This window comes from Pteronotus mesoamericanus, unplaced genomic scaffold (genome assembly GCF_021234165.1).
Source record: "Pteronotus mesoamericanus isolate MK-2021 breed Mesoamerican mustached bat unplaced genomic scaffold, CSHL_Meso_final scaffold_165, whole genome shotgun sequence".
Classification (NCBI taxonomy): domain Eukaryota; kingdom Metazoa; phylum Chordata; class Mammalia; order Chiroptera; family Mormoopidae; genus Pteronotus; species Pteronotus mesoamericanus.
This window is the reverse complement of record NW_026555307.1, coordinates 2,047,250-2,073,666: the sequence shown is the minus strand read 5'-3', so window position 1 is coordinate 2,073,666 and position 26,417 is coordinate 2,047,250. Positions and strand designations below refer to the sequence as shown.

General features: G+C 49.9%; 1 protein-coding gene across 1 annotated transcript in view; it reads right to left on the bottom strand.

Moving 5' to 3' along the window:
- Window positions 1-8,143: 8,143 nt before the first annotated feature.
- The window catches only part of LOC129083009 (speedy protein E4-like), a 128,780-nt gene continuing 110,506 nt past the window's right edge, over window positions 8,144-26,417 (bottom strand). The window contains exons 2-7 of the mRNA XM_054588798.1: window positions 13,229-13,438; window positions 12,518-12,576; window positions 12,029-12,114; window positions 10,230-10,401; window positions 9,975-10,049; window positions 8,144-8,248 (exon numbers count right to left, since the gene is read on the bottom strand). Coding sequence (XP_054444773.1) covers window positions 8,144-8,248; window positions 9,975-10,049; window positions 10,230-10,401; window positions 12,029-12,114; window positions 12,518-12,576; window positions 13,229-13,438 — 707 coding nt within the window. The remainder of the gene's footprint in view (window positions 8,249-9,974; window positions 10,050-10,229; window positions 10,402-12,028; window positions 12,115-12,517; window positions 12,577-13,228; window positions 13,439-26,417) is intronic.

Sequence of the window (26,417 nt, the reverse complement as noted above, 5' to 3'; positions counted from 1 at the left end):
CCTAGCATGTGGTCTATCTTTGAAAAACTGCCATGAGCATTTGAAAAGAATGTGTATTTTTCTTCTTTGGGATGTAAGGTTCTATATATGTCAGTTACGTCTCTTTGATTCAGTGTGTCATTCAGCGCCATGATATGTTTATTAATGTTTTGTTTGGAAGATCTGTCCATTTTTGACAGTGGGGTGTTGAAATCCCCTACTATCAGTGTGTTGCTGTCTATATCTTTTTTGAAGTCATCCAACAATTTCCTTATAAACTTGGGGGCTCCTATATTGGGAGCATATAAGTTTACAATGTTGATGTCTTCTTGATAGATTCTTCCTTTAAGTATGATAATGTGCCCCTCTGGGTCTCTCTTTATGGCCTTTGCTTTGAAATCTACTTTGTCTGATACAAGTATGGCAACGCCAGCCTTTTTCTCATGTCCATTTGCTTGGAATATTATTTTCCATCCCTTTACTTTCAATCTGTGTAGGTCTTTTGCTCTGAGGTGGGTCTCTTGTAGGCAGCATATGTGTGGGTCATGTTTTTTTATCCATTCAGCTACCCTGTGTCTTTTGATTGGGGCATTGAGTCCATTCACATTGAGAGATATTACTGATAGAAACTTACTCATCTTTTCTCTTTGTACTTGTGTTCCTCTCTGTCTCATTCTTTTCCTTCATCTGCTTAAACCAGTCCCCTTAGCATATCTTGGAGTGCTGGTTTGGTAGAGATGTATTCTTTTAGCCTTCTTTTGTCTGGGAAACTGCGTATTTCTCCTTCTATTTTAATGGAGAGCCTAGCTGGGTAGAGCAGCCTTGGCTGTAGGCCCTTGCTTTTCATGGCTTGGAATATTTGTTGCCATTCCCTTCTGGCTTGTAGTGTTTCCGTTGAGAAGTCAGCTCCTAGGCGTATCGGGGCCCCCTTGTATGTTACTTTCTCCTTCTCCCTTGCTGCCTTGAGGATTCTCTCTTTGTCTTTGACATTTGCCATTTTAATGATGATGTGTCTTAGAGTGGACCTCCTTGGGTCCTTCTTGAGTGGGGTCCTCTGTGCCTCCTGGATCCATGAGAGCCTTTCTCTCCTCAAATTAGGGAAATTTTCCATCATTACTTTTTCGAGGAGGTTCTCTATTCCTTGCTCCTCTTCTTCTCCTTCTGGTATCCCTATTATACGGATATTATTGCGTTTCAGGTTGTCCTGCATTTCCCTAAATGCTTCTTCATTCTTTTTGAGCCGTTTTTCCATTTCTTGTTCTTTCTGGGAGCTTTTTTCTACTTTGTCTTCCATCTCACTGATTCGATCCTCAGCTTCATCCAGCCTGCTTTGGATTCCTTCTACTGTGTTCTTCAATTCAGAAATGGTATTCTTCATATCCTTTTGTGTCTTCTTGATAGTTTCTATGTCCTTTTCCAGGCTGATATAGTTTGCTGTAAGATCCTGATAGTTTCTCTGCAGTTTCTCATAGTTATCTTTGAGCTGGCTGAGCTCATTGAGCTTCCTTAGAACCATTGTTTTAAATTCCATATCTGATAGTTCCCTTGCCTCTATTTCATTGAGCTCTCTCTGTGGGGAGTCCCCTTTTCCACTCATTTGGGGGGAACTTCTTTTTCTTCCCATTTTTTGTGAGAGTCTGTTAAGTATTTTTGTCCTTTACTTTTCTTTCTGGGCTTGCCTCTGATGATGTCAGTTGTTGACCCTATAGGGCCTTGGGTTGTTTGTTTGAGCCTTTCAGGAGTCTAATGCCTGTGTCTGACTCCTGCTTGGAGCAGCTCTGTGACCCCTTCGGTCAGGGCTGGGCTATTTTTTGGGATCTCTCTGTTCTCTCACGAGAGCTCCTTGAGCGCGTTCCCAGCGCGGCAGGGTCCCCCACCTGCCTGGGCTTGCATGTGTTTGCCCCAGACCAGGGGGCTTATTCGTGACCTCCAGTACTCATCTGGCCTCCCTGGCACGCGAGCTTCGCGGCACTGGTCAGTTTAGGGTCTTCTATTGTGTGTTTTCCCCGCTTTTGGCTCTTTGGGTGCGTTGCTTGCCCTCGCCAAATGGGGACTACGGAAATGGGAGGAAATCAGCTCTAGGACTCTCCGGTTAACCCTGTTTCTGGTCTCTCCTCCAGGGACTCTGGGCAGCTCTACTTATTTTGTGGGCTGCTCCGCAATCACGGCGGGTAGGTCAATTTATGCCTGCCCTTGCCCCTCTGTGCAATCCCTCGCAGGCCGTATGGGTGCCAGTCTGTGTGAGGCCTTGCCGGCAGGTGCAAGCGTTCGCCAGCCCGCGTGGGTCACACACACGCTTGCCAACCCTCGCCAGTCATTCGGCGCAAGTGTGCGCGCCTGCTCTGGGTGTTTTGGGGGTGTCTATGTTTGTTTTTCGGCTTTTGGCTCTTTGGGGGTGTGGCCTCTTCCCGCGCAATGGAGACTTCGGCAAGGAGAAGGAGTCGGGACTCCCCGGTTCCTCCTCCCGTTCTTTCCCTAATGCCTCCGTTTCTAGTCTCCCCTCAGGGGCCTCTGGGCAGTTCTGTGACCCCTTCAGCCGAGGATCCAACCCCTGTGCGGACTGCGTTTCAATCGCAGGCAGTCTGGTTCATGCGCGCCCCGCTTCTGCCTCCTTGGGGTCGCGCCTTTCCAGCCCACAATGGAGACTACCGAACGTGGAGGGAGTCGGGACTCCCCGGTTCCTCCTCCCGTTCTTTCCCCAATGCCTCCGTCTCCAGTCTCTCCTCAAGGCTCTCCCAGCCAGTCTGCACTCAGCCCCGTAGCTCACAGGCGTACAAGCTGTGTGCGGAGTGCACAAAAGGCAGGTTAATTGATTCCCTTATGCCTGAGCGAGATGGGAGCTGCAGAGTGGGAAGTGCGTTATCACCCGGGCTCCACCAGCCGCAATGTCAGTTCTCTTCACAAAGTTTTCCTCACCAGTCTTTTCCCAGGCACCAGCCTACCCTGCTGCCGCCTGTACCCAGCGATCAAGGACGGTGGCTGCCGCTGCAACTTTTGCGTTTGCCCTTTAAATGTCTTTTTGCATCCCCAGCCACCTGTCTCTGGCAGAGAGCGCCCCTAAGCTTTTTGGGGTTGCGTTTTGTCTGTATTTTCTCGGCTTTAGCTGCTGTAGTTTAGGGGTTCCTGTTTATGATTCAGACCCCATTCTTCTTGGGGGAACGCTAACTGGCCGTTTCAATGTCCCTCTGGTGCCAGTGCCCGTGCGCACCCAGCCCACCCTCTTGAGCCTCCACCGCAATTCTCACCCGTTGGGATGTGTGAGAGTCGAATCCGCTGTCCGCGGCACCAAGGCTCCTCTCCCACTATCGCTCCACTGCTTTCCAGGTGATTACTCCATTATTTAGTTGCAATTCCAGTTTGGTTTTGGGAGGAGGTCAGCGTGACTCCCTTTCACTCCTCCGCCATCTTTCTCTCTCTCTCTGGTTTATATTTTTTAATAAATTAAGCAGAGTATTGCTTCCATAAAAAGAGAACATTCTGCAAAGAAATAGCCACCAGAGAACACTTAGAGAATAAAGACCAGATTGTTGAATTAAAAAAAAATCCTCAACGAAGAAGCTTGAATAACAAGTGGGACGTAGAATATATAATTGAGGAAGTCTCTCAGAAAAATAGGAAACTGAAATGATGAAAGAATATCTGAGATAAGAAAGCCAGATCCAACAGATCCAATGTGGAGGAGGAACACAGGAAATATTAAAGGCAGAACCGAAAATGAGACCTGAGCTGAAGACCCATGTAGCCTTCACATCCAAAGGGGCTGTCTAACACTCAAAGAGGAACACTGCGGGGAAAACCCTGAGGTCCAGAAACTTCCTGATAAAATATCCAAAGGATAAGAAAAAAATCCAAAAGAAGTGACAGAGAAAATGCGGAAGAACCTTGGTAACTGACATTCTGTTTTTCATGGAGAATGAACTACAACTTTTAAAAGAAAAGAAATTTTGAACCTAGAACTGTACACCAAGTCAAACCATCATGTAAACCTAAGAACACTTGAAAGGTATTTTGAGAAGAGCAAGACAACTTATTATCTAAATAAAAGGGTCTCCTTACAGCACTGAATGACGTACCCCAAAGACACCCAAGAGCGGCAGCAAAGAGGACCGTGGGAATGCAGGAACCCCAGTGAGAGACCAGCAAACACGGGTGTCCAGTGCTGTGTGACGGAGCAGCTGCAGGACCCACACACATTTAACTCACACTTCAGAAGGGAAGTGCTCAGTAAACTTGTTCCATTCTCCTGTTATTTATTGTATGAAGGCTCCGTGCCCTCTGACACGGCCCCCACCGTAGGTCCCGCAGGCGAGATTCCCAGAAATGGCGGAAGGAGAACCGAGTGACAAGCAGGACGTCCAGGTTATTCCGAGGGCAAGACAAGGGAACTTATAAATCGCCGATGGGACGTAATAACCTTCTGGGTCTGTAATTCGTCCAGAAGGCAAGGAGTGGTGGGGATTAGAAGGCTGCTCAATTAATCAGTAAAATTACCTGTCAATAGTACTTATAGCAGCACAAATATCCAAATTAAAATACTAGCAAATAGAATCCAATACCAGATTGGAATGCTCATTACAATAGCTAAACGGGACTTATTCCAAGAATACAGACTAGTTTAATATTTGGCATTCCATTAATATAATATGCCATCAGAATATTGCAAGAAGAAAGATCTTGTATCTCTAAAGATGCTTGAAAAAGGCTCTGATGATATTTGAACTGCGTATCAAATTTAAAAAAGAAAACTTTCAAGAAAATGAGAATTGATAGTTACTTCACTAACATGAGTATATGTACATATACACACATGAACTTTATGATGTAATATGCAGGTATGTCTGACAAATACCTATGTAGGTCATATATATATATATATGAGAGTGTGTGTGTGTGTATCTCAACCTCACAGAGGCACATATATACACTTCTAAAATTTATGCACATACACACATTCTCGCATGCACTCATATGTTTATGCTTCAGCCCTCTGGAATATTAAGTCAGGAATTTACTCAATGGAAAAACACTAGACATTCCTGTGAGAGGCCGGAAACACACAAAGTGGACTACTGCCTTAGAGTTTCCAGCCATGGGACAGGGAGGGAAAACTGAGTGAGACAGAGTTGAGAAAGAGCTGAGCAATTGGGGGAAATAAGTAGGAAGGTACAACCCATAAGGAAAATAATCAATCAACCGAGTTGGGCCTAGAACTGATACAGATGCTGCAGTTAACAGAGAACAGTAAGATTGTCTAGAACTTTATTCCATATGTTGAAAAAATTGAGTAGAGACAGAAAAGATATTTTAAAAGACTCAATTTGAACTACTACAGGTAACAACTAGAATATTTTCTTGAGATGAAAATGACACTGAACTAGATTAACAGCATTGACAAAAAAAAAAAAATTAGTGAGCATGAAGATGTTTCCATCTTTATTGTTCAATCCAGGGGTAAAACCGGAAGTCATGGGGCAATGACCTGCTCACCCTTCAAATATTTCTGTTACTCTTTTTATTTGGTTGCCCAGCAAACGATACAAAAAGTATTCTCTAGTAAAAATGTCCTCACTTCCTACCCCCACTTCAGTTCTCTGTGTCTTGGCTTTGTCTATACCATTTTCCTGCATCTGTCGGGAAAGATTAGCAGTGGCCTAATTATATTCAAATCCAGTGGGCATTTTCCAGTCCTTTTACGCATGTGACCATTCATCTGCCTTCGACAGGTATTTTCCCCCTTGACTTGGCTTTTTAAAAGTCTTACCTGTAAGTGTTTTTGTATGTATCTTTGAATGATAAAGAGTCTTTGGGTAAGTGGGTGGGAATACCCCACAATACTATTCTTTCTTTATAAAAAATATTTTATTTATTTATTTTTAGGGATGCGGAAGGGAGGGAGAAAAGAGGGAGGGAAACAACAGTCAGAAGCTTCCCACACGCCTGCAAGCCCAGTGCCTGGCCCGACCTGGAACTGAACAAGCCATCCTTCAGTTCGCAGGCTGGTGCTCAATCCACTGTGTCTATAGAAAATTAGTCCTGGACCTTCCTCCCTGATTGTTGAGAAAAAGAACCCCACACCCGGCACACAGCCATGTTTTCTCTTTGGCCTTGTCTCGCTCTGTTATTCACGTGTGATTAGCTGCCCGCGTGTCCGGAACTGGTGCACCTCCTGTGCTATTCCAATGGCCCGTGAGCACCCCAATATGTCACCGCCCACTTCCTGGGCTTCCTCGGGGTCCCCCGCCACAGCTCTGGCCTAAAACGTTCCTGCCCCCACACCTGTTCACCGCCCCCGCTGCCTGAGGTCCGACAGAGCCCCCGGCCACGCTCGCTGTGCTGTGTACCGAACACTGTGGCTGGCCCTTGACTCTGTTTCCTCGGAGGAAGCTCCTACATCCCCGGAACTTCCTGAGAGACAGGAGGGTGTGCGTACAGCGCCGGGCCGCTCGGAGCACCCCTGGGTTGGTGCTGAGGGGGTGACCGAGGGTGGGGGCCAGTCAGGCGAGAAAGACCAACCCTGTGATGAGAGGTCAGGGGTTAGAGCCCCGTCTCTGGGGAGCAGAGGGGGCTGGAGATGGAGTTCAACCGCGTGGCCAGGGAGAGAAAAATCGCATCTTGATGTCGCGCCCCCAAGGAGAACCCGAGTCCACAAGTCTCGGTTGAGCGTCTACGGTGGGTGAAACGCATCTGTGTGCTGCGAGGGAGGCACGACCTGAGGACACGGGAGCTCGACACCTGGGACCGTCGCAGCGTCCTCGGGCCACGTCATCTCCCAGGATGCTTTGCGTTCCTCCGCGTCCTCTGTTCACGCGATCAGCTCCCCTTCCTCCCCGCCCATCCCATTTCACAGCCTGAGCGCGTCCTCTCTTCTCTTTTTCATTTTTATCAGAATTTCTCCAGTACTCGCATCTCTTTCCCATGGTTCCCCCCCCGCCCCCCCCCGCCCACAGGCTCTAGATTGTCCTTCGACCTCATGAAGCTGGAACTGGAGGTTGTGAAAAGAACTCCCGTTGGGGTTAAGGTAGTGTGCACTGTGTGTGTTCTCTGGTGCCGGTGCGTCCGCTCGTCACAGCCGTTTCCAGCAAAGCGCACCTTGTTGAGTCACCTGTGCTTTGTTTTGAATGTCAGATTATTGTCAAGGTGCCCGCTATGCTTTCTCCTTCTCTCTGCCCTTCCCGTTCTCCTGCCTCCATGTCGTGCCCTTCCTTCCTGCGCTCAGACTCTAGCTGCGGGTCTGCCTCAGCCTCTTGCTTTTCCTCCCGGCGTGGGAAACAACTCAGGATTACTTTTCAGAGCTAAGAAATTCTCTGGTTGCTTAACCATGACCCCATTAAGCTACACAGCCACTCGACAGTGAGCAGCTGATCAATCTGGGACAACCACACACAGCACGAAGGTGAGAATTTCCTCTTTATTACATTTGCTCAAGACATGCATTGCACTGCGCTCTTTAATGATCTAAAGTAACAGACAAACATGTCAGCCAGGCAAGTTAAACAATTACAACTGAATTCTCACAATTCAATAAGAGAGACCAAACAGAAAATAAAACTTTATATTGACAAGAATATGAAAGAACTGCCCACTTAGCTATAAGATAATTGATACTCTATAACAGATAAACCCACAAAACCCCCTCCTGATAATGTAAACAAAACTACACTTACATCTGTATGACAGCTATGATAGTCACCGAAAACCCTCAGTAGTGACAGCATGTTTTCTAAACTATGACTATTTCAAAACTATTTAACATAAACATATAATTTTAAGTAATAAATATATAAATATTAAATATGAGAATAAATATAATCCTATGGGAACATTTTCAAAATAAATCAATAAAATTTATGTCATACATTCAGCTATTACAATCTTATAGTTCTAAGTTTATATTCCTACATACTTCCTTCTGCTGGGAGCCCCGCAACTCCATCTTCTGATGGCCATAGACTGTTGGAACCAAGTGTATAGAAACGAGGACCTCCAGCTTCTACTTCAGGGTGGATATGAATTAAACAGTCTGAAATTTGGGATGTTGACTTCCAAAGGGACAAAAACTTGAAAAAACTCTGGTTTTCTATTGTCCTTCAATGGACTCCAAGAAATGTTCCGAAGAGCAGGACATGATGACTCTCCAGCTCATTCGGGGATATTCTGGGCTCTGCTAGACGATCTCCACGGGAGGCTCCTCTTTCCCTTCCTCACGCCTGTCATTAGGGCCTGGATTGACTTCCTGCTGAGGACTGGAATTTCTCCTGGGCTCAGCGACCTAGAAGGAATGGAGGCAGGCAGGATGTCCCATTTCAAGAAGACAACTCCCCAGATAGAAAGATTGTCTAAATCCTCAGGCAAGTCTAACCAGAGTTTAGACTAACCTACAAATCCAATTTTATCTCTAATCCTCCATTCTCAACCCCATCTCGAACCATTGTTTTTCAATTATGATGGTTGAAGTTTTATGACCCTGAGTCGAAAAATTACCTCATATACCCAGTGACCTGCTTCCTGGCAAGGACCTGAGGTGATTCTGTTCAGGGAGCAGCATACATAGGGAGAGTCTTGCTTTGCCTTGGTCCCTCTATGCAAATGAAAATCTGAACTTGCAACCACACTACAAGCATCCCTGACACATCAACATCACAAGCTCACTAGCTCTAACCCTGGATTCTAATGTTTAACCGTAACACTTAGTCTAAACTTGGCTAGTGCTACAGTCATGGTGCTCATGTGCCCCCAGATTCAGGACCCCTAGGGCGATGGAGGCTCAGCTGGTTGCAGCATCATTCCATACACCGAAGGGTTTTGAGTTCGATCCCCAGTCAGGGCATGTACCTAGGTTTTAGGTTGGATCTCTTTTCACATTTATTTTTCTCTTTCTCTGCCTTCCTCTCTCTCTAAAACCAATAACCACTTCCTTGGGAAAGGATATACCAAAATAAAAAGAAGTGGGGGCTTTTGGGAGGTGATTAGGTCTTGGGTGGGTCCCTTATGGATGAGATTATCACCCTCATAAAAGACGCCAGAGCAATGCCTCTCCCCTCACACCATGTAAGTGCCTGGCAAGCAGTTGGCCACCTGCAGCACAGCCGAGGGTCCGTCTTCACCAGAACCCGTCCGTGCCAGCACCTGATCTCAGACCTTGAGCCCGCAGAACTGGGAGGAGTAAAGGTCTGTTCTTTCTAAGCCACCCAGTCTGTGGTCTTTTGTTACAGCAGCCAGAATGGTCTGAGATGGCTAGTTCACAAGGCTGAAACCAAACCTTTGCTTGACGCTCTGCCCAAAGCTGTAACACTAATATGTCTGTTGTAGTGAACCATGTCAGAGCTAATATTTCTCAACTTTCGCTTATGCTGACAAAGTTCCTGGACCATAAACTTGAGGGGAAAACGTGTACTTGTTCACCAGGACAGAAGGGTGAGCCAGGGGAAACGGAGAACATGCCTGTGATGTGGCCATAAGCAATTTGTTTGAGAGTAAATTTAGATGAAAGTGGAGCTAGTCTTGATTTATCTTTTATTTTTAGATGTAGAGATGGTTCTCTCTCATATCCTACTGCTGTCACACATTTGCTTTGTTGTAGGCAGGTCCCTAGAGCTGGTACTCCCCAGGGGCGACAGGCCCATTGAATTAACAACAGGAAGTCAACACACAATATATTGGAAACACATTCACTTTTCACAAAACTCAACATTTCAACAAAGCTGTTATTTGGACCCAGTTGCTTCGGTTAAATGATTCCAGCCAAATCATGAGGCCTGGCACCCCCACACCCCACCAAGTTGCTTGGGAGCGGTTGTCAGCTTGTGGCTGGGAGCCGACTCAGTGCCTGGCTGCGTGCCTGGCGGGTGTACTTCACAGTGTGTAGAAGGGGGAGGGCGAGGGGTGGGGTCGATGAGCGCGGGCCCAGCAGTTCTGGGTCTTGGGTTTCCTAAAGGGACAACCAATCATTCCATGTGTACCTGTGCGGACACAGCCCCACCTTCCTGCACACCTACCTGAGGCTCCGCGATCTCAGAAAGGAGGGCGCGATCTCGCCCCCACACCCACAGCTCGGGGTCGAAGGCCTGGATCTGCAAAGACAAACAGCCCCTGAGCAGATGAGAACTCTGCGGGTGGACCCCGTCCCTCCCCTTCGCCAGCCCCCAAATCTCTCTCATCCCCCGATCCCAACTGCGATCCCCCACGATCCCCCACGATCCCTTCTCTCTCCCTTCTGGCCCCCCTCCGCCAGATCCCCACAGCCCACCTACCTCTTCGCACTCTTCCTTGGTGACCCACGCCCTGTAGCCCATGGAACGAAAGAACTGAAATCGCAGTTTGTGGAACAAGGGACGCTGGGCCCAGTTGTTGTCCCCATAGAGGAAGGAAAAGATGGCCTGTTTAGGGGCGTGGTAGTTCTCTTCCATGTCAAGAGCCAGGTAGCTGAGGAAAGCCATCAGGGTGTCAGTCAGGAGCAGGACAGGAAGGACCCCTGCTGAGGTCAGCCTCCCAGGAAGGACACAGGATCCTCCCTGGATCATCCCACAGGAGCCCTATGGGGTGTCACAGAGTGCCACCCCGTCATCAAGGAGCCCCTGCCGAGAGCTGAGAGCTGCAGGGCCCTCTCGTCCCTCTATGATGCAGATCAGGTTCAGTGGGAAGCCGCCCCCTTCCTGTAACCTGCTGTGCGCGCGCATGCCTGCCCCCCTGTGGTGTGAGTCCCTAGGGCGCTCCTGGGGGCAGGGACCAGCCGGTCCATTTCAGTGCTCATCGCTTTCCCATCACATGACCGATAGAGCCCTTGGTTCCTTGGCGCACTCAGCAGCCCCTCTAGAATAATCTTCCCAGCCTCACATTTCCGGGCACCTGAGGTGCCCTTCATAAGGTTTCCTAGAATGCAGGACGGAGTGCTGTGTCTCATACTCAAGTGCAAAACCGATGACCTCAGAGACCCCATATAACTGAAACTTTGCAACATGAAAAGAAGTGTGCTGAGTGTTTTAGGAAGCCATTGACGTTCTGACAAGGCTGCCCCTGACTCTCGTCTCTTGGAATGGGATTAAAGGAGGAGAAAGGTGGAGATAAGGAATAACTGTAGTCCAAAATATCACATTGCAGTAGCGTTTTTAATTAAAGTCCTTGCTACTGGGGTACAAAAGTCAGGGGATCTGAAGATTTTGGTGTTTGAGTTTGTTTTAAGAAGAAATCATTTCTTTTAGTTACACGTGTGTAAAAAATACCACGACAGAAAACACAATATAATATCAGAGAAGGGTGTTGGGCAGGGCAGCGAAACAAGGAATGATACATCAGAGTGGTGAGTGAGTCTGATGGAGGTCGTAGAGAGAGCTGACTTCAAACTGAGAGCTGTGGCCGTGGTTTAGAACAAAACTAGCAAATGAAATTGTTGGGAGGGGCTCGTGCAGAGGCCAGTCCTGTGTTTTAGAAGTATAGTCAGAGGTAAGAAAAAACCCTGGGGATTATTGTTTTTTCTCCTCACCCGAGGATATGTTGACTGGTTTTAGAGAGAGGGGAAGAGAGAGAGAGAAACATGGATGTGAGAGAGAAACGTGGATGGGCTGCCTCCTGCAGGAGCCCTGACCACGATGGAACCTGCAACATTTTGTTGTACTGGACGACCCTCCAAACAACTGAGCAACATGACCAGGGCCTTGGGGAACCTTTTACAATAGACCTGTGTTATTTAATGAGGGTCTGAATTGAGGGGAAACCCCATTGCCTTTGGCAGTGTTACGAGGTGGGGGGTGGGGGGTAGAGAAACTTAGAAATGGTCAGTCTCACACCTATTCATTTGGGGGAAGAGTGGAGTCAACCCTTTATGAGGCTTTTATGTTTTCTTCTGCTTTGTCCCGTCTTTTAACTGACATTAGGGTTGTTGGCTTTTACAAAGAAGACTAGAACAAACACTGTACTAGAATCCTATCATGTGTAAACACAGAGTACACAGTGGAAGTGTTTTAAAAAACAGATGAAGGGTCGGAGGCCCACTCCTCTCCCTGCAGTCCCCAGAGGATGAGCGGTGACCGAGGAGATTCAGCACAATACTCACAGGGCCAGGAAGAAGTGAACTCGCTGGAACTGCCAGGAGAAGAGGCCGGCTCGGCTGAAGTAAGCGATGACCATCGCCAGCAGGTACTGGTGGCAAGAGGGGCAGAACATTGCAAAGGGCTCACATTGCGAAAGAGGAGGAACGGAGGGAGGAGGGAAGGGCTGACGCCCCCGGGATGGCCAGCGCTGGGGGTTTCAGGGCGTGAGTGCAGGAGGCCGGCATCGCGGGGGGTGTGTGATAAGCTGGAGCAAGGGGGGAGCCCCAGGAGCTGAGAGAAGAGGGGCCTCGATGTGCCCACAGCCACAGGGACAGCCTTGGGCTCAGATCCCAGAGGAGCCGGGCCAGAGGCAGGGCTGCCGTCCCCTCGGCAGGAAAGGCCTGGGTCCCCGAAGGGACGTGGTGACACGGCCCCTGGGTGGACTGGGACCTGTGGGCTCAGGAAGCTGCCCCCTGCCCCAGGGTCGTAGGGGGAGCAGGGACACCTCTTACCTTATCTGACAGCCTCAGGCTTCTGTCCCACTCAAGGAACCCCTTCACGACTGGGTCCTCTGTGAAGAGAGGGCAGGCGTTAGCCTTACGGCGGGAACGGGGTTGCGGTGGGAGCGTTCTGGGGCAAAGCGGGGAAGGTTCCGGATTGTGGCCAAGGCAGAGGCTGATAGGAAGAGCGACAGAGGAGACTGGTCCCCAGGTAAGGAAGCAGGGGCGACGCCACCCCCAGCCAGCCAGGCGGGGGGACCGAGCGACAGGTAGGGTGTCAGCGGCACATCCGCACGACTCAGATCTTAAATACTCAGTGCTGCCCCCTCATCACCCAAAAATGTGCCCCTGCTGATGCCGTCGCCATTCCATCATTTTCTCGATGGACAGTCACGTCAGAGGGCGACGGCGGCCTCAGTGTCCCCCCCTTACAGCGATGCAGATATTTAGATTCAGAGGGCCAGTCAGAGGTGAGAAAGTTCAGAGGGTACGGTTGAAACCAGGTCTTTTAATCCCAAATGCAAACCCTTTTCAAGTCAACCCTAATCCTGTGTCACTTCTAAGTGTCCCCAATGAATGACCAATAAGGGAGTCCTCCTAGGACAGAGAATGCACCAACTAGCCGGGAGTTCTTTTGTGTCAGGAAAATATAATTATTATATATATATTTTTTTATTTTTTAAAGAAGAGGGTTGGAGGGTGTTCTACAGGGCATCTGCTTACTGAGCAGCCTGGTAAAGGCTTCATGGTGTTCTGGCAGCACCGAGGATATGCGTTTCTTCTTCAGCGTCATTTTCAGGCCACACAGTGTCTCTACGACCCAGATGTTTTTAGGCCCAGGGGCGGACTCCGCCTCTTCCTCCTCTTCTGTTGACCGCTTCCTTTTCTTACGGCCCTTGGATGGAGGCAGGGGGCTGGAATCCACACAGGGGACTGAGTAAAGAACCCAAGGTACAATATAAGGCTTTTTTCCTCTGGATTTAGCTACTGGTCACCTAACCCCACCCCCACTCACCCCACCTATCCTTTCCTCAGAACATACCCCTCCGTTCTCTCCCCTCTCATAGACTAGTGGCCTTCTCCCCGCCATCTTTCATCTTGCTCCTTGGTGATGTCCACGCCCCACCCCCATTCACCTTGCCGTTGTTCTATGTCTCTGTCCTCAAAACTCTTCTTTGTTTGAGGCCATTTCCCCCATGGAAGGAGAACAAAAGCAACCCTCATCGTGTCCTCCCTCCCCTTCTCTCCTGTTTGACTCTCATCTCCTAACTCCCCTTCCTCCCAGGCTTTCCTCCCCAGCTCCTGCTGTCTCCTCTAGTCCCTGCCTTTATGAATCTCTCCTTTCTTTCGCACACACCTTACTCGGGTCCCCCTTTGTCCTTAATGGCCACCCCTGTCAAATCCCTATGCCCTGTTTCCTCACCTGATGGCTTTGGATTGACCTGAATTACTCTCACCTCGAGGGGGTACCTCGATGTGCTAGGCTGGGGGCTCGTGTTGTCTGACTGGAGACTTGGCTCCTGGTCGGCCATTTCTTTCAAACTCTTCTCTTTCAGGAAATCTGGGTGATCGCTGGACTGGACAGAAGAAGCTGTTGTCCGCCTTCGTTGCCGAGCGTCACGGAGTTTGACCCTTCCAATCAGGAAGGTCGGAAGCCTCTGATGTCATTGGTCATTCCAACCTGGCAACCAGTTTGAAAGATTCAAACACATGTAACTGCCATATATATAACTGCCATACATACATGTCACTGCTATGTGCATACTTCTCTTGGAGATCAGGGTAAACAGTATCTCCTGCTACTGATGCACAACCTCAGACCAGCCTCCAGAGCGATCCTCACGTGTCAGCATCGTTCTCTACCTCCTCCCCAGCAGACGCTCTCTTCTCTCCATTGTGAACTTCAACTCTGTTGGGATGTCCTCTTTGCCATTCCTATTTTAGAGTGTAGCCTGGTGGGAGAGGGAGGTGGCAAGGGCATTTAGGGAAAGCAGAAATGCTAAGACCTTCAGGAGTGGGATAAAGGTATAAAAAAGTTCCTGAGTACATGGACTTGTCAGGTTAATGAGTTACTTTAATACACTGAATTTGGTGCTCTGAACCTGGTGTGGCTCAGGTGGTTGAGCATCAACCCTCAAAGTGAAAGTTAGCCAGTTTGGTTCCTGGTCAGGGCAATGCCTGGGTTGCTGTCTGGCCCCCGATTGGGGGCCTGTGCAACCGATTGTTGTCTCTCTCACACATCAGTGGTCCTCTCTCCTTCCCTTCTCCTCTCCCTAAAAATAAATTAATAGAAGTTGTTATTTAAAAAATCACCTTAGAGTGGTATAACCACTTTGGAAAACAACAAGAAAAAACATGGAATTTGGCAAAGCTTGATGTTTACAGGCACGATGTTCCGGATTCTGTAGCAGGGACACACATCCTCTACCCTCAGGCAGCTGTTATTCAAAGAGACATTGTGAGAAACTAAAACCCTAGAAAGCTGTACATGTGCTCACATGCATCTGATGGTGTCTGCAATTTCAGGGAGTCTAGGAATCGCCCAAAGCCTGCCCCTCAAGTCCACTTAAGAAACGCTAGTCCACACATCAACATTTTCAGCCTGTGTATCACTCTTGGGCCAGAAATTTCACTACCACTCATGTATCCTATGAATAAAATGTCGCACGCACAGAAAGACTAAGTGGAACGATCTCCAATTCAAGACAGAACAGGGTGTTCTCTGTGAAGGTGGAGGGTGCAGATGCAGAAAAGTGACTCACCAGCTCGGTGTCCTGCAGGATCAGGGATAATTTTTCTGAACCACCTGCCAAGCTCCTACCACTGTTATTCACCCGGGCAATGAAACTTCTCCTTCCTCCTTTTTATTTTTCCTTTTTCCATTTATCCCTCCCTCCCTTCTTTCCTTTCTTTCTCATTGTGGTGAAATAAGAACAAACTTGCCATTGTAATCATACTAAAGGTTAAATTCAGTGGCAGTGAATAGATGCCACTGAATTCTCGGGCTACAGCCACCACCAGCCCTCTCCTGGACTTCTCCATCTTCCCAAACCGAGATGCTGCACCCAGTAATTAGGAACGCCTCACCCATCTCCCCTAGGTCGCGGTAGCCACCATTCGGCTTTCTGTCCCTGTGAATGACTGCCGCAGGGACCCCATATCAGTGGAATCATATAGTGTTTGTACATTTCTTTTGGACTTTGTCAGTCAGCATATTGTCCTCAAGGTTCATCCATGTTAGAGCCTGTGTCAGAACTTTCTTGTTTTGATACGGTGAATAATATCCATTATATAAACCATGTTTTGTTTATCCACCCATCTGCTGATAGACACTTGGGTTGTTTCCACCTTTTGGCTGTGAGCTTTGCTTTTGATCCATCATTTGAACTTGGATGAGACATTCAGGATGTATCCAAACTTTTTTTTTTTTTTTGGATCACATACATGTTTCTAATCAGCCCGTGCCAACCATGAGTGAGGTCAAATTGGTTCATCCAGAAATCAGCATGGCAGTTCCATGACAAGTTAAAAATAGAACAATTATATGATGTAGCAATTGCGGGTCTGGGTATTTATCCAAAGGAAATGAAAACAAGACTTTGAAGAGATATCTGCACCTCTACACTTGTGGCAGCATTATTCACAGTAGCCAAGACCTGTCCCTATCAAAAGATGAATGGGTACAGAAGATGTAATTAGTACATACAAAATGGGATGTTACTCATGAAGTATAAGAATGAAGGAAATCCTGCCATTTGTGACAATATGGGTGGGCCTTGAGGGGATTATATTGAGTGAAATAAGCCAGACAGAGAAAAGTAATCCTCCTTTCTCTTCTATCAGTCCATCCATTTCCGTTGCTTTGTGATTTGTTTGCTGTGATGTCTAAGAACTGTCTCTTGTTACAGAGTATGGCGTTTGTGAAAACTTGCGGAAGCTGGAGATCACGGGTGTATCTTGTCGAGACGTCTATGCAAAGTGTAAGTTAACCTAATATCATCCATCATTAACTTCGTTCCAAGAGCAGACACCGTGAGTATCAACAATGGATCCTACATTAATTTGACCCAAAGTCCAGTTTCATTCTCAGACACCTTAATCTTAGTGTCACAATTGACATTTTAAAGACTTCACCGGTAGTAACAGCACGCCAGCTGGGTGGAGGGCGCGCTCCCCTCCCTGTCTGGGCGCGCCAGTATCCTTCCTTTCAGCCGCTCATCACAGGTGTCAGGGCCTTGATCTGAGAACACGTCTGCCCTGGGAACAAACTCTGAGGTGCGTCCAGGGCTCCCTTCCTCTGGATTCTGTGCCCACAGCCTGAGCACAGGAGCGGGCGGCTGACAGTAAGTGGGAAATGAAGCCGTGAGCCTCCCGCTGGCGCCCTCAGCTACCGGGGCTGCCTGCGGGCCTGCTCCCCGCTCCAGCCGGGCACGGGGCTCCAGCCCTGCGTTCGGCCTTCCCTTCAGTTTCCTCTAGATGTGTCGACCCCCACCCCGTCCTCCCAGCCCCCCATTTCTGCCCCTTGCTGCTTTAGTTTGCAGAGTCAGCAGCAACACTCGCTGAGCGCTCCCAGTTTCCCCAGCCCCAAATACCCAGCCCGCTGGCCTTCCTCAGTGCCCCGGGCGGGAGGCTGTGAAGGCTCCTGTCAACGCCGAAGTCCCCAGGGGCAGCGGCGTCACTGGGAGCAGCCCACTCATCCTCCACCCCGTTGGGGTGGGGCAGGTATTATGAGGCCCCAGGACTCGGAGTCAAGGGCAGAGTAAGAGAGACATGGTGACCCCGTTCTCTTTGGCCTAAAGTGGACCTGTTGACCTCTCTGAAAAGGACCTTATGTGTCTGTCCTAAATCCATCTTAGAAGATTTTGGTTTACACATTCTTTAGCACCTTCTACCCAGTTCCCCATTGAAAGCAGACCAGGGGACGTGTTCTCACCAAGTACCTCACCCAGGAAGTGAGGGACGCGCTTCCCTGAAGTGAGGAAGTGAGAGAAACATCTGTGGTTTGGGACCGAGAAACAGGCAGGCAGTGGAGCGGGCTTCGCTGTGGGCCAGGCGGCCGTCTGTGCACTGAAGTGCCACAAGCTTTCTTCCAGGTCTGGGGCTAGTTGGTGTCGCTCTCTGTATTCTGTCTTTTCTGTGGGTCTGTTCCTCTCAGGGAGGCCACCTGAGGTGCCCCTCCTCACGTGGCTGGGCCACCAGCGCGGGCAGAGGGCAGCACTTCTGCAGAGCGGCTGACTCTGCGGGGAGGCGTGGGGCAGCCTCAGCCCCTGTGTCTGGGCCGCTCTCATCGTCTCGTCATTCCTTCGTCCCAGCCGGGACTCTGCACACTAGGACCCCGTGGCCGTTTGGGATGGCCGGATTGGCTAGTGTTTCTGGGTTAGCATTTGCCCACCTTTGGGGCATTTCCTGGCAAACGCTCTAAGATCTTCATGGGCCGTCCCCTTTCTGCAGGATGATTCTGGGTGGCTCAGCCCTGCCCCCCCAGCTCTTGCCCCCGACCGGCGCCTGCCTCAGCGAGCCTCCGAGAGGCTGCTGTCGACCCGTCTGCCCTGCCGCATTTCATCCCAGTTCTGCCGACTCCTGGCACCCCCTACCCCCTCTCCTGTGGGCCTCGGGCTCCACCCCTCCCCCTCAGCCACGGTTTTCACGCTGCCTGCTGCCTCCTGCGCTGCTGCCCCCGGCCCTGGGCCCCACGGCAAGGCTGATCTGCTCCGGACCGCCCGCTGCTCCTTCCTCTGCGTTTGGTCTTAAACCCAATGTCATTTTTAGACACCTGGTTTCTTCTCTTGTCTCTGCTTCACATCCCACCGACCCAGGAAGACGTGTGTCTCCAGCGGAAGTGAGTCGGGGAGGCCCGAGCCGTCATGTCTGCTGGAAATGTAACCCTTCCCGTCCTCTCGTCTCACGGGCGAGAACGATGCCTCTGTGATTCCAGCCAAGCCCAGAGTCTCAGAGGCAGGAAGCTGGGTGCTCCGCCGCGCTCCTTCCACCCTTTGTCCTGTGGGAGCCCACCGGGTCCTGGCCCCCCCTCTGTTCCTCTGTTGTTCACCCGGAGCCCAGTGTCTCACATCTCGTCAGAGCGTAGAGTGGGAGGAATTCAGCCCCGCTGTCGCTGTTGGTGTCAGAGTCAGAACCAAGCCCTCGCTGCCGCAGCCTCTGAGTGCATGCCCTCCAGGAAGGTTCCGTGGCTCTTGTGGACGGCCAGGCGGCTTTTCTGGGTATCTAACATGAGAAGTTCTTGTCTTTGATCACTGCTTTTGGAGTTTTCTTAGGCCGTTTGATAATATTCTCTGAAAGCAGCATGAAGACTGTTCTCTCTTTAGGGGTTGGGAGCTCTCAGAATAGCGCTCTGGAGGCGGGCAGGTGCGCACAGGTCCCGGGCATTACAGGCTGGGACACCCAGAGCTCAGCACACGTGGCAGCTAAGGGCCCCACGGAGTGCGTCTCGGCTCTGGGTGGAGGGGGGTGGCGGGGCCCTGCTGGAGGCTGTCCTGTGGAGGGGACGTCAGGGCATGAGTGGGCAGGCAGGTGGTGGTTGTACACGCAGACCCAGGGAAAAGCCGCAAGATGGCACAATGTACCTCTGAAAGCGAGGGCAGGGAACAGACTGAAGAGAGAGGCTGGCCACTCCTGTCTAGGAATCAACGCAATTTATTAGGGTAAACTTATATATGAGGTGTGTCTGGGGCAGCTGCAAGATGACAAGGATCTCCTGCCACTTGGCAGGCACCCAAGAATTATTCAGGAGAGAGGGGTGATAGTCACAGGGGCTAGTCCGTGAACGCTGCCAGGCACGGGAAATTACATGTTTGGCCAGGTTGGGAAGGCCACCTGCAAGGGCTATGCCCTGCCCCCATGAGAGGGGAAGAGTCTATCTGAGAAGGTGATGACCTGTCCGAGGTGTCCGGTCAGTAGGTGGGATTGTAAGAGGGCTCACGCTCCCAGGCCACGCGTTGTGCCCGCTGCAATGCAGTTAATGCAAAGTCGGTTTCTTAGGAAGAGGCCCTTTGAGCAGAACACACAAGTTTGTACAAATAATTTACTTGGCCATGCTTCAGTGTATCTCTTTACTCAGAGCATCCTTGGCACCTCCTGATCATAAATTGTTAAAAGAGTAAGAAAATTGATGACTATAACAAAATTCCCTTTTTCACCTTATGTTTGATTATGGAGGACTATTTCAATAGGCTTTGCTATTTACTCACTCATGAGAAATGTGTCCACTCAGTCACCACAGAACCATGTGGGAGCTACAGACATATGGGTGGGTGCTCCCTCATCATCCTTCCAGTCACTTCTGAAGGTTTCAAGAGACAGTCTCCCATGGGTGTCTGTCACAGAACTTTCTAGTGAGTTCTGATGCAGGATGAGCACTCCTGGGCAGGCCAGACCTCTCATAACTCCATTGCCTTCCTTTTCCTTCTCCAGGTGCACCTCCACTTGTATGGTCCTCCACATCTGTCCAAGAACAGCAGAAAATGAATCAATGTCTGTAAGTTTTTCTGGTTATGTAGCTATTCCCTAGTTTGTTTTATGACATACCTTAGGTGCTGTGTAGTTCAAACTTTAAAATGGGAAAGTAGAGCCATATAAAATACATGCTTAAACAAAACATAGAGTAGCAGGTCAGCCCCAGGCATTTCTGTCATTTTTTGGTGGTGGGGGGGATGGCATGATCCTTGAGAGCTCTTCAAGTCAAAGTCCAAGTGCACCTCCTGTTCTTGGCATTCGTCATAAAAAAATGACAAATACCATCCATTACTTGACTTACATCGACCAGCTGAAACACTTTTGTTTTCTCGTGGGTTTTAAAGATTTCATTGATGGTAGCTGTGACCATCCTCCTTAAATGACAATTCCTAAGCCATTGCCAGTGGTGCTTTATGCCTCTTGTAAGCTAAGGGCATACTGCCCAGGGAGCACTCAGTGCCTAGAACCCAGAGCATGTCTATTGTTGCCCATAGACACATTGTCTTTACTGCTTGATCCAGGGGTGAGGTGGGGACCAGTTGGAGGAATGGCCTTCTCATTATTCCAGTAAGTGTCCTCCGGTATCTCTGATCGCCTCCCGGGGTTGCATGGCAGCCTGTGTGGTGACGTCTCTGGCATAGACTCCTAACTCCCGCTCATGTTTTATCCTGCAGCCCGGAGTCTTGGTCCTGTCCCTGCCCCTCCCCCAAATCAGGCCTGGGGAAGGTCCCCTGTGATCCAGCACACAGACCCGTGGAGATGGGCCAGCACCACCTTGCCCATCTGCAGTCTCCTCTGTTGGTTGCTGCGACGGATGTTTCCTAGGACGGGATTTTAAGAGGCAGTTTCGTCTTCCTGAAGAAGCTTGGAGGGAATTCACAGAAATGATTGTGGGAGATGACGGAACCCTCGCGGTCAACACATGGGAGTCTCTGAAGTGATGGCGAATCACAGTCTGGTTGTCACTGTCCCGTCAGGGTGTGTGGCTCCGTCCCTGAGCAAAGGAGGGAGGTGTAGGTCCGGCCAGGCAGCGTGTGGCGGCCCTGAACTGAGCCGGACCTGAGGAGTTGCGGAGGCTGGCGTGGTGCTCTGACAGAGGGCGGCGCGGGGCGGGCTGAGCGTGGCCGCTGGAGAGCCGGGGGGAGTCCTTGCTTCCGTGGAACGCGGGCCTGCTGCTGAGGGGCAGTGCGGGGTGTGAACGGAGGCGCCCGGGAGGTGGACCGAGGGGCCAGCAGCGCGGTCCTGGGTTTGGGTTTTCTTCTGCAGGGAATCTGAAGTGTTTTCATTGGGAAAGTGAGTCATCTGATGAAAAGATGTCGCCTCTTGAAACTGCTCACGTGAATGGCATGACATGCAGTGGCGGGGGCGGGGAGTCGAGGGGGCTCAGGGTTCTAGCGACGTGCCGGACGAGGACTGTGCCTTGGGGCGTCGGCTGCGCCCAGGCCCCAAGAGTATGTTGGGAGGCTTGGGATTTTTTCTTGATCATGAGTGAGGTTTATATTGAATATGCTTACATATTTAGAGGCTTTTCCCCCAGTGATAGACAAATTTTTGAGCTGTTTTTGGTTTACAGCAAAGTTGAGCAGACAGTACAGAGTTCTCATGTACCCATCCCTCTTGTTCTTCCTTATTGTTACTGTCTTACTTAGAACATTATTGCAATTGAAGGGTCAATATTGACAGGTTACCACCTAAAGTCCATACTTTGCATTAGGGTTCACTCTTTGTGTCATATGGTTTAAGGTGACAAATGTATGATGACATGTTTCTACCATAACTGTGCCACGCAGAATAGTTTCAGGACCCGAAAGTCCCCTGGGTGCCGCCTGTTCACCCCTCCCTCCCTACACCCCCTGACAACTGCTGCTCTTCTTACTGTCTGTGTTCTGCCCTTTCCAGAATGCTGTGTAGTTGGAACGTGCACTGTGCAGCCTTTTCACTTGGGCCTGTTTCTCTTTTCATGGGAAGGGGCTGTGCCTGTCCACCGCTGGCCTTTCTATCATGATGCTGTTTGGTTTTCTTTGGCTTTTCTTGCTGATGTATACAGTAGTCTTCTTAAATGTTTATAAATTTTTCCAGTTTGGTTCAAGTTTGTAAACATTTTCTTCCAAGTTTGTCTTTTTAGTTTATTTTCCAAGATTATCATATAATTCTGTAGTATTTTCATTTTCAGAAAATGAATACTTTGTATTTTCAAGATGAGCACGTTTGCATGGGTAGGATTCCTAGTTCAAGAGCAGCGTCTTCAGTGAGTCCCGGGGTGGAACTGCTCTGCAGGCGGGTGGAGTCTGTTGGTCTGGTGGTTCTTGCACTTCTGTCAGTTCTTAGCCTTTCCCTTCCTGGCTCTGGAGGTGCACGCCAGGCGCTTTCTTTGCTCAGACCACATAGGTGGTGTTACTAACTCCTGACTCTGGAGGCTTCGCGTGCCTGAGAATGTCCTTCTTTTACTCTGATGTTCAGGAGGACTCTGTTGCTCGGTTGGAGATCCTTGGACTCTGCTCTTTGGCCCCAGCAGGCTCTCATTGTTCTTTGTCATTTGGTTGCCAGTGATTCATGTTTGTTAATGTCCTCTTGAGTCTTTGCCATTTACAATCCTCTGGGGGATACTCTTTAAAACAAAAAAAAGGTTTTATTTACTTATTTTTAGAGAAAAGGGAAGGGAGGGAGAAATAAAGGGACAGAAACATGGCTGTGTGATCAAAACATCCATTGGTTGTTGCCTCTTGTACGCACCCTGACTGGAGACCGAACCCAAAACCGAGGCATGTGTCCTGACCGGGAAGCGAACTGGCAACCGTTCACTTTGTGGGAACATGGCCAACCGACTGAGCCTTACTGGTCAGGGCTAGGGGATACTGTTTTTTTCTCAGTCTTCACCGATGGAATTCCAGGGCTTGTTTTTCTAGCCAGTCATGAAAGGCCTCTCATAAAGGGAAGGAGCTGTGGCCCCCTCCCCCACGACAGGGAGTGAGCCTGCACTGTCTGCCGGGAAACCCAGCTGGGGGAACGGGGTGGGGGACTGGGATGATCACAAAGTATTCTCAGCCTCTCGCCTGATGTTCTGCCTCGTGTGAAGACCGTGTGAGCGGTTCTTATTTTGTGATCCCAAACCTGGCTCTGGAGCGTTACTGGACTGAGGGGTCTTTGAAGATGCACCATCATGGCTTGTTCCTTTGTCTTTGTAACTAACCGAAAATCCCTAAATATCTGCAGTTCTGACTGGCTTCTTAATTTGCTATCCAGGTTTCCTGACGCCCACCGTCTTAAAGTTAAAAGTGCTCATAAAGCTTCTGTTCAAAGCCAGAGGAAGAGCAGTGCAATATCCCCCTTTTCCTTATGCATAAAAGCGAACTTGGGCAAGCAATCTAAACCTGTCACGGATTAGAAACCAGTTTGGAAATTCCTGGTAATGCTGTTTTCAAGCAGCAACAGCGTATTACACACCTGCTTGTAGGCTTTCCCCATGCAGTAAAATTCAAAACGAGGACAGACGTTACGTTGCCTGGCTTGCTTGTTGCTCTGGTGATTGCGGCAAACACTGCAGACTGGCTCCCTCTGTGAGCCGTAGGAGGAAGAGGTTTGGACGGGAACAGCAGCTGAATTTCAGGCCTATTGAATCTGAGGCCTGGAAACTACGAGCCTGGAATTTAGGAGAGGAGTTTGGGCTGGTGAGGCAAATTTGGGCAATGTCGCTATTTAGATGGTCACGAAAGCCAGGAGGCCAACTGGGACCACCATGAAAGCAGTGAGTGCAGGCAGCGGATCAAAGGACAGAGAACTGAGCCCCGGGGTCCTCTGTCCCAGGGTGGCGTCGGGGAGAGGAGGAGCCGGCACAGGCGCCTGAGCGGGAGCGGCCGGGGAGCAGGAGCGGAACCAACACTGTTCACGTCTGGAAGAACGTGCAGGAGCGCGGCGCTCCGCGTTTCCACAAGGCCCCTCAGGCCTGTGCTCCTCGGGGGCAGGCGCTGTGTCTGCCGGTCTTAGTGTTCCCGACAGTCAGTACTGTTCCTGGTTCACTGTGCCAGACAGCATTTTCTTTTGCTGTATTCTGAGCGCACGCTTTACTGTCTGTCTGATAGCTTTAGTTCCCTTCACAGTCTGTAGCAAAGCGGTATATACCATGATCATGGTTGACTGTACCCGTGTGAGCTCGGTGAGCTCTTGTCTTCGAACGCCTTCTCCATGTCACCCAGTTCCCACCACGCTGCCATTCCAGGGCCCAGAGTCATTCAAGGATGGGACCGTGGCCTTCACCCAGGAGCAGAGGCAGCACTGGACCCTGCTGAGAAGACAACCGACAGGGATGGGCTGCTGGGGAACGGCAGCCGCCTCGTCTCCCTGGGTGAGGAGAGCCTGCTCTCCGAGCTGCTGTGATGGGGGGCATTCTCCTCAGATTTTCCGACTCTAACTTGGATGCGACAAACGTGACTACTGTGTTTGGGCCCCTGGCAGGGCATTTTGGTCTTTACCTTTCCCGTGAATGGTCCTAATGTTGGCACAGCTCAGAGGGGCACTTCGGCTCTGTAGTTCCTGAGGCAGCACTTCCCTCAGGCGGCAGCGACCTGCAAGCCCAGCAGGCAGGCCCAGGGGCCCTTTCGATTCTATTAGCAGGTGCCACGCTATCAAAGCGGAAGCTGCCGGTGAGGTGCAGCATGGAGAAGAGCCACGGGTAGCAGAAGGAGAATTCCTGCCCCAGACTTACCCGGGAGGCAGTGAGGATCTAGGCAGTGCTTTTCCCAGGAATTTTTAATGGTCCCAACCCTTTAGAAGAGACTAGAGATAGTCACTTGTGTGCTTTAGCTGCTTGACTCTCACTCCCAAGACATGTTCCTTCCCCCCAAAACACTTACATTTGTAGAGCATTTCCATGCTTACCTCCCAGAGCCCAAATCCATCCACTTCCTCCCTCCTCTTAAACCCTGGGTCTCTTGCCCTGGCCAGTGTGGCTCAGCTGGTTGGAGCATTGTCCTGCAGACCAAAGGGTTGGGGGTTTGATCTCTGGTCAGGGCCTGTATGGGAAGCAACCAATCTACGTTTCTTTCTCATATCGATGTTTCTCTCCCTCTCCCTCTCCCTTCCTCTCTCTCTCAAATCAATAAACAGATCAAAAAAATTTTAAACCCTGGGTCTCACTTGCTCTCATGACATTTTCAGTAACCCATTGTCATAGACTTTTTTTGGTTTTAGGCATTTATAATTTTATTATTAACAAATAACTTAAGTTTTTATTGCCTTCCTTTTTTCTTTACTGTGAAATGCCTCGGATGTGTTTCTGTCCCCAGTTTCTCTTTCCACCTCTCTGTCTGTAAGTCAGGGTGCAAACCCCCATGGCGTGCCTCAGCCAGTGAGCTCAGCACACCGGCGTGTGGGTGCACCTATGCTGGTGGCGGCGGGAGCTGGAATTTCCCCGAGACCCTGGTTCGTCTTCATCTTGTCTCTCTTCTTTACTGCTCTGTTCCCAGTGCCTTGACAATGCCCTGTTGCAGCGGGGGCTCACGATGTCCCCGACAGGACTCGTGACTCACTTATCCTCCTGCCCCTCCACAAATGTGTCTAAAGGACCTGTACCTACTCGGCGGTTTTTTCTTTAAAGGGCTCTTCCTGGTCAGGCCGCTGGGGTTTCTGTTTGCCTGTTTTATGCTGCTTTGTCCGCCCAGCCGTCTGGTCCAAGGTTTCCTGTGACAGCAGTCGGTGGTATCACGGGTCTCGCTGGACAAGCTTACAGCGACCCCCTGTTAATTCCTGAAGGGAGCCGAAATTCCTGCTCCTCTAGGAATCACACTGGTAGCCCTGGATTGCTACCAGTGACTGTTGTCCCCACAGCTTTGTGTTTCAGTGGGGCGGGCTTCCTTTGGCCCGATACCACATTCCAAGTCTGAACCCAAATTGTCAAGCCCTCCCCTCAAAGGTTTTCCCCCCAACTATTATCATGACCCCAGTCTCTCCCTTCTCTCAACTTTGACTCCGCCTCATGGTGATACTGTAAAAAAAAGTGAGGTCTGTCTGATCGAGGAGGCTGTGATTTGATAGTATATGTTTTTTGCCTGAAGCCCATTTCTCCCCTGGATTGTAATCCTATAAGGAAAAGAGCATGTTCTTCCTCACCGTATTAAGTAACGTATGGAACACATTTATTTCTTGACTATCTGTAGAGCCAGGTGGGTGGCAGAACTTTTTTGTCCATCCCTTCAGAAATAATTTACAGGTAATTGTTTCTGAATATGTGCGTCTAGGTCACAGTCCCATATATTCTGCGGGTACATGAAAGATACTCATGTGACTCAGATTTTTGCAAGACTGCCTCCTGGGCTGTACCGTGTATTCCCTGCGGCATTGCGGCAGGAGGTTCCCGATCCTGGCGGTCCCTGGTGACCAGGTAGCACTCTTCAAACACTGCATGATCATTAAGTCCGGGGGGTCAGCCTGACTCCAGCGAAGCCTC